At 40.3% G+C, this 6,489-nt stretch overlaps 1 protein-coding gene across 1 annotated transcript; it reads left to right on the top strand.

Annotated features, from left to right (window-relative positions):
• Window positions 1-265: 265 nt before the first annotated feature.
• On the top strand, window positions 266-5,671 carry LOC104611107 (lipase (DUF620)). The gene is made up of 3 exons (XM_010278025.3): window positions 266-757; window positions 916-1,266; window positions 4,831-5,671. Exons 1-3 carry the CDS (start codon window positions 551-553, stop codon window positions 5,362-5,364), a joined length of 1,092 nt encoding a protein of 363 aa, XP_010276327.2. The 5' UTR covers window positions 266-550; the 3' UTR covers window positions 5,365-5,671.
• Window positions 5,672-6,489: the final 818 nt, after the last annotated feature.

Raw genomic sequence — 6,489 nt, forward strand, 5'->3', positions numbered from 1 at the left:
TATTCTGATCATGTCCACTGGGTCTGGCAATTGACTCCCTCCAAACAAAATTTTCTCTTTGTCACAGGAGAAATGAATGATCCCCACCTGAAACATGTTCAGTCTGATCATTATTTATTTTAAAATCCAATCTCTCTTTCTCTTTCTCTTTCTCTCTCTCTCTCTCTCTACTGTTTGTTGTTTTATTATCTTTTTGGTAGGTAATAAAGTGAAGTGTTGGAGAAAGTTCAAATACAAAGTGCTGGATCTCCACTGATTTTCTTAATTCTTACCCCCCAAAGCACTCAAACAGCTTGCCAATTTTACCGAACTACCAGAAACGCCATTATTACACCGGATGAAGATATGGACCCCTCGCCTGTATTGCCTGCCTTAAAAGCTCCTTCACTTAATCCCACCCAAAAGGAGGGGCCCCTTACCTTCAGCTTCAACAATTCAACTCCCCCTCTCTTCTTCGGAAACTTCCTCTCTCCCTCCTGATGCAGAAGACTTACAACAATCATCACTAACAACTGCAATCAAATTAACCAGCAGCTGAAGATCAGATCAAATGGGTCGCCTTGCACCTCTGTCTGAAGAACCCATCAACGAAGAGGACACCAGAAACTGTTCAAGGAAAGGTCAGTTGTGGCGTAATTGGCTCAAGAACCAATTCCCTCTTCTATTCAACAAGAAATGTGATCTCAAGGTCATCTTGAGTGTTCTGGGTTGCCCTCTCTCCCCTCTTTCCGTCCACCCAACTCCATCCATCAACGATGTAAGTAGTAGTCTTATTAAATGTTAATTCCCCAGATCTTCTCTCTCTCTCTCTCGTCCTCTTTCTCTCTGTAATTAACCAAACAGTTTACAGTTTTCGCTCGGTTATACTTGGAAAGAAAAGATAATTTATCAACTGTTGATTATATGTCTCAATAGGTAGCATCGTCGGCACAATACATAATTCAGCACTTCATAGCGGCGACGGGGTGCCGGAAAATAGAGGGGACAGTGAAGAGCATCTACGCAACCGGGAAGGTGAAGATGGCGATGGCGGAAGAGCCTGGATCAAGTAGTGGTTCCGTAACTGTAACCACTCCGGCCAAGACGTCACAGAAGGGCTGCTTCGTGGTATGGCAGATGGTCCCGGACAAGTGGCTAGTGGAGCTGGTAGTCGGCGGGCAAAAGGTCGTTGCCGGCAGCGACGGGGAGGTGGCGTGGCGCCACACGCCCTGGCTCGGTGCACACACGGCCAAGGGAGGAGTTCGACCACTCCGACGTGCACTTCAGGCAAGTACTACTACTAACTCCCATCTTTAGGCCGGAATATTCTTTCTACTTTCTACTTTCTACTTTTCTTCTCTCTAGAGTGCTCACTCTACACAGAATTTTATCATTCAGTCGTCCTTTTTTTTCTTCTGTACCGCTGTACGTACCTTCTGTTTCTGTTTGCTCTGCATGTAACATCCATCCCTTTTAAACATAAGGTGGTGATCCGACGACACCATCGACCGGTGGAAAACACGGCCACGTACGTAACCCATGCTACCATGAGCGACGTGGCTTTATTTTCTACCGTTGGAAGGGTTCCAACACATAGGGCAGGGGCCCGCATGAGAGCGAGCCCACAACTAGAAGAATCAAACTCCACTTTACTACTGCAAATGGCGTCACGTCCCCCACAATGTCTCACAGTGCATCCCCGCCGTGTATTGTAAATATCTTCCATCATCGAGTCTTCGGAAGATGCTTTCAATACACGGCGGAGATGCGCTGTGGGACATTGTAGGGCGCCCCTTGTGAGCCGCAGATGTGAACTCGACGTCAGGCCACCATTACTTTATTGATTTTCATTGACAATCAGACCACCGTTGCTATGGTCCATTTATTTTTTTTGGTAATCGATCCCTCTTATAATGCACGTGGTTAACGTAAAAAGTGGTGGGACCCGGGGCTAGTCAGCAATGAGCGATGACGAGCGTGTGTTTATGTGCGTGCCAGAGCCTTAAGTATCGATAAATAAATTAAGTACAAAACATTTTGTCAATAAACATTAACAATTCTAAACACACACATCGTATTTAGTTTCGTGGCCTCAGTGCCACTTTATCAGTTCCCCTCTTTTGTTTTTCCGTATGTATTGAAAATGGTAAAAGTGGATTTTGATTTTTGTACATGTCTATCATTTGAGGAAGTAGTGTTTTTTCATTGTTACGCTGATATGGTGTATAGTGCTGTCTAATTGTTATAAATAGTTATAATTATTATTTTTCTAAATTTTACAAGCAAATAAAATAAAAACGCTGAACCAAAAAATGTAAATGAAACCAAATGCATATATAATCATCTCCTTAATGAAAACCACCTAAACCCAACCCGAAAAAATAGGATTAGGGTTTCATATTTAACTACCCAAATGTGAAAATGACCTAACTTAACCCGACTCGAAAAACTGGATTGGGTTGGGTTGCGTCATGGGTCAACCTGCTGACCCAAAATCAACCCAAATTACCTTGACCCAACCCGAACCCAATCCACCCAACCCAATTGCCAGGTCTACACCTAAGAAAGTAAGAATAAGAAGAGACAAGAAGATGAGGGTGGATGCTAGCCTCACGAACCCCTCTCTCTCTCTCTCTCTCTCTCTAGGTTGTAACAAAAGGACAAATGACATAATAGGAAGGACCTGCTTATGTTTTACCCTCCAATGAATATGACATCTCCGTGGTGGCAGACAATGCCCACGGCGCTGGTTTTGCTTCTAGAACAATCGTCACACATGTTGTTTTATGCTAGTTTTTTTTTTTTTTTTTTTTACTCCTTTTTATGAATTGGGATTTGGTCAGCCGGCCTCGTACCAACCTTACAATAATTTGCAGTCGCATATTAGGAATAGATTGAATTTATGTATGTTTTTTATATTAAAGTAATTTTCTGTATTATCATTTTTGTCTTTGTATTTTTTTCGTTTTTAAATTTTAAAGCATTTTTAATAGACAATTTCTCATTAGTTTTAACACACCTAAGGTAAAAAAATAATAATTTATCTATTTTAAAATAGATATCCCTTACCCAAATAAGTGAATCAAAGAAAAATTATTTTAACGTAAAACCCATATTTACCAAAACATGAACATGGAAAAGTTGGTCTACTTTCCTACTGACCAACTACCCCCAACTTACGAAATTACTGGTTTTTCTTTTTTTGGTGGAGAGGGGGATAGAGCAGGTGAAAAACTTGGGGATGGAATTCCCCGCTAATTTCATAACGAGCCCGATTCTCCTGCACTTTTACCCACACTTTTGACACCTTTAGATGCCCATGCTTACTATAAATGCATGTAATAGTACATCTGTCATAGAATGAACGAAAGTATAATGAGCAAGTGCAGGAAAAAAGTGTAGGAATATTGAATACTTTAGGAGAATGACGGTTCAGCCTAGGTCAGAATATTTAGGCCCAAAATACAATTGAGGTGGGTGCCGGCTTGAAATTGATGTTAATTTACAAGTGGGCATTGGTGCATAGAGTGGGGGGGGTTTTGACATTTTGAATGTTTATAGATCTGCAGTGAAATTCAGAAATCTGCATTCGGTTTATCCGTACTTTTCCAAACACTTTATTGGTCTCCAACAGGGCATAGGCACCTATAAGGGAGAGTGGATCTGGTACTGGTAGGCACACTCGGGTATTCTACAACATGAACGTTTTTGTTTTTATTTGATTTTGAATTTTCCATATCAATAAAAAATCTAAATTTTATTTTGAAAAATAAAAATAAGTTGATTTTATTTTAACATGCTCTTTAAACTAGAATTCTAAGAACAATTTTTTGCTTTTAGTTTTGGAAACAAAAGACACAAATATAGCTAAGAACATGTTTTCTATCTTTTTTTTTTTTTGTTTCAAGAAACAACTTATTTTCACAGCAATCTTTTATTTCTTTTTTGAAACTGGCAACGAGAATTCACATTGGAGAACACCCTCATATCCTTTTACCTCTCATACCTTTCAAATCCTGACAAACTTCAATAATTTGCATCAACTTTAATAAACTCTCTCTTTGGACAGGGAACCGTTTTGGGCTCTGATTTTTGGGTCAAATGGTCTGACTGTTCGGTCTGAATAGCTTATTCCGACAAAAAATAAAAAACAGTCAAAAACCATTGTTTGGATGGACGGTTTGACCACTTGGGTCTACAGTTCATTGACCAAATCAACGATTTTTTGCCAAAAATGGTTTTTGAGTATAACGGAACTGATCAAATGACCAATTTCCGGTTTTTCCTGTCCAACCGTCCAATCCAGTCCAGTTTTGAAAGCACTGATAATATCATCATCATCATCTACCAAACTTGTTGCAACTATATGGGTCCACCCAGCCATCACATTCTATCATAATGTCTGGAATTTGGGCATTTTAATTTGTATGAAAAGAAAAAGACAATTAAAAATGATTTGTTTTTGTTTTTCCAAATAATGATGAATAGACTTGTTCGTAGGCCCGACTTCAGGCTCAACTTTACCTTGTCTCAGGCTCAGGCTACATGCTAAGCCCATTAGAATTTTGACAAAAATCAAACCCGAACCCGATCCATGAACAGTCTAATCATATGAACAATCAAAGAATTCGGACTTTATTTACTCCTACCATGGTTGAAAGTGCCTAACCACCTCTTGATTTTTTTACATCTAAACCTTAAATTTTAAAACTTAAACCCCAAACCTCTAAACCCTAAATTTAAAAACTCATGTTAAAATTGCATTTGGTGGGACACATCATCCAACTAGGGGGGAGCCAAGCCCAAATAACTCAGGGGGTTGTAATAATATTATATTTATGATATATGTAGGGTCTAGATCCTGTAACAGTGGCAGCGGTGTTCTCTCCTGCACAATACAGTGGAGAGAAGAAAATCAGCGGTGAAGACTGCTTTGTGTTGAAGCTGTCAGCCGACCATACAGAGCTGGCCGATCGGAGCGACAGCACGGCAGAGATCATCAAACACGTTATGTTTGGGTACTTCAGCCAGAGAAGTGGGTTACTGGTGTATCTCGAGGACTCTCTCTTGACACGGATTCAGTCGCCCGGTTCACGCCCGATGTACTGGGAGACAACCATGGGATCATCGATGGAAGACTATCGAACGGTGGACGGAGTGATGGTCGCCCACTCCGGCCACTCCACCGCAAGCCTGGCCAGATTTGGGGACACCGTGAAGCTGGGTCCAGTGATTACGCGGATGGAGGAAGCATGGACGATTGATGACGTTGTGTTCAATGTGCCGGGGCTCTCAATCGACTGCTTCATCCCTCCGGAGGAAGTTCAGAAGGATTATCCGGAGAAGAACAACGTCAACTGGAATTCACCATTACGCCACTGCTAGCAAATTACAAGCTACAATCAGATTGATCGCGATATCTTCTCCATGACTAACAACAGTACTACTCCAACTTTGGCCTGGCTTACGGCAACCAACTGGAAAAAAAGGGGACCTTTTCAATGCTTCAATTCTGTACATATTAATAACTTCAAATAGAAGTCGATATCTGGTGATGATGCACCCTTTGTTTTCTTCCATCGATCCGGTTTCCTTTTCTCCTCATAACTTCTTGTGACTGAAAGATGTATATTGGCATAATTGAAATCGAGAGGGTAGATTGTTAGTTAGCTTCCTCTACTCTCTCTCTTTCTCTCTCTATCTCTCTCTTACCAGGTCCAGAACTTTAACAGATACGAGTAAATGTTCACATTCAAGTGGAAATGGTTGGAACTTAATGAATTTTCCTTCTTGTGGCACACGCGCAACCCAACCCAATTAATAGTTTAGGTCGGGTGGTTCAAGTGGGGTATTTTCCAACCCAGACCAACTAACCCGAGATTGCATCTCGGACGCACCGTGGGCGTGATCTGTTTGGGAAGAGTGCAAATACAAAGTTGGTTTTAGTTTTGCATGGATAAATTTTACTTGGGGGTATTTATATAGTGTGATTCGCATTTATTTGATATGTAAAAAAGTAATGATTATTATTTTTTGACGTTTTTGTACTCTGAAAAGAGAATATTATTTTACCTGATTTTTTGATATAATTTTGTAACTTTTTTTATAATCAACTTTTAACCAAAGTTAAGGCATTCGAGCATAAGGTAGTTGGAGCATTTAATGATGGGACCCACACTTAGCATCGATTTCAAACAAACAAGATGACTGCAAAAACAGTTTAAAATCTGAACCGTGTTGGCATTCATGAACCGAAAAGGGAGTAAATATGCAGTATACATATTTGTGTTTGCATTGCAACCAAACGCAGCCTTGGGATTCTAGCTAATAAGGGCAACTTTTGGGCCCTAATATCAATAAAAATAATTTTTTTGATATAGTTTTTAGATTAGACTAATTTTTTTAAAAAATTATCAAATAAGGGCAGAAATATTGTTCATCTCCCTCCTCCAAACCACCAAACAAATCTCCCCACCTTTGGTCTCTCTCTCTCTCCTCCTCTTCCTCTTA

The sequence above is a fragment of the Nelumbo nucifera genome, chromosome 2 (assembly GCF_055504915.1).
Source record: "Nelumbo nucifera cultivar China Antique chromosome 2, China Antique-T2T, whole genome shotgun sequence".
NCBI classification, from domain to species: domain Eukaryota; kingdom Viridiplantae; phylum Streptophyta; class Magnoliopsida; order Proteales; family Nelumbonaceae; genus Nelumbo; species Nelumbo nucifera.

Excerpts from the sequence above, each read along its gene's own strand:
- LOC104611107 (XM_010278025.3), top strand. The coding sequence starts at position 551 with ATGGGTCGCCTTGCACCTCTGTCTGAAGAACCCATCAACGAAGAGGAC. Across the intron at positions 758-915 it reads CAACTCCATCCATCAACGAT|GTAGCATCGTCGGCACAATA; the intron begins GTAAGTAGTAGT and ends ATGTCTCAATAG. Across the intron at positions 1,267-4,830 it reads CACTCCGACGTGCACTTCAG|GGTCTAGATCCTGTAACAGT; the intron begins GCAAGTACTACT and ends TGATATATGTAG.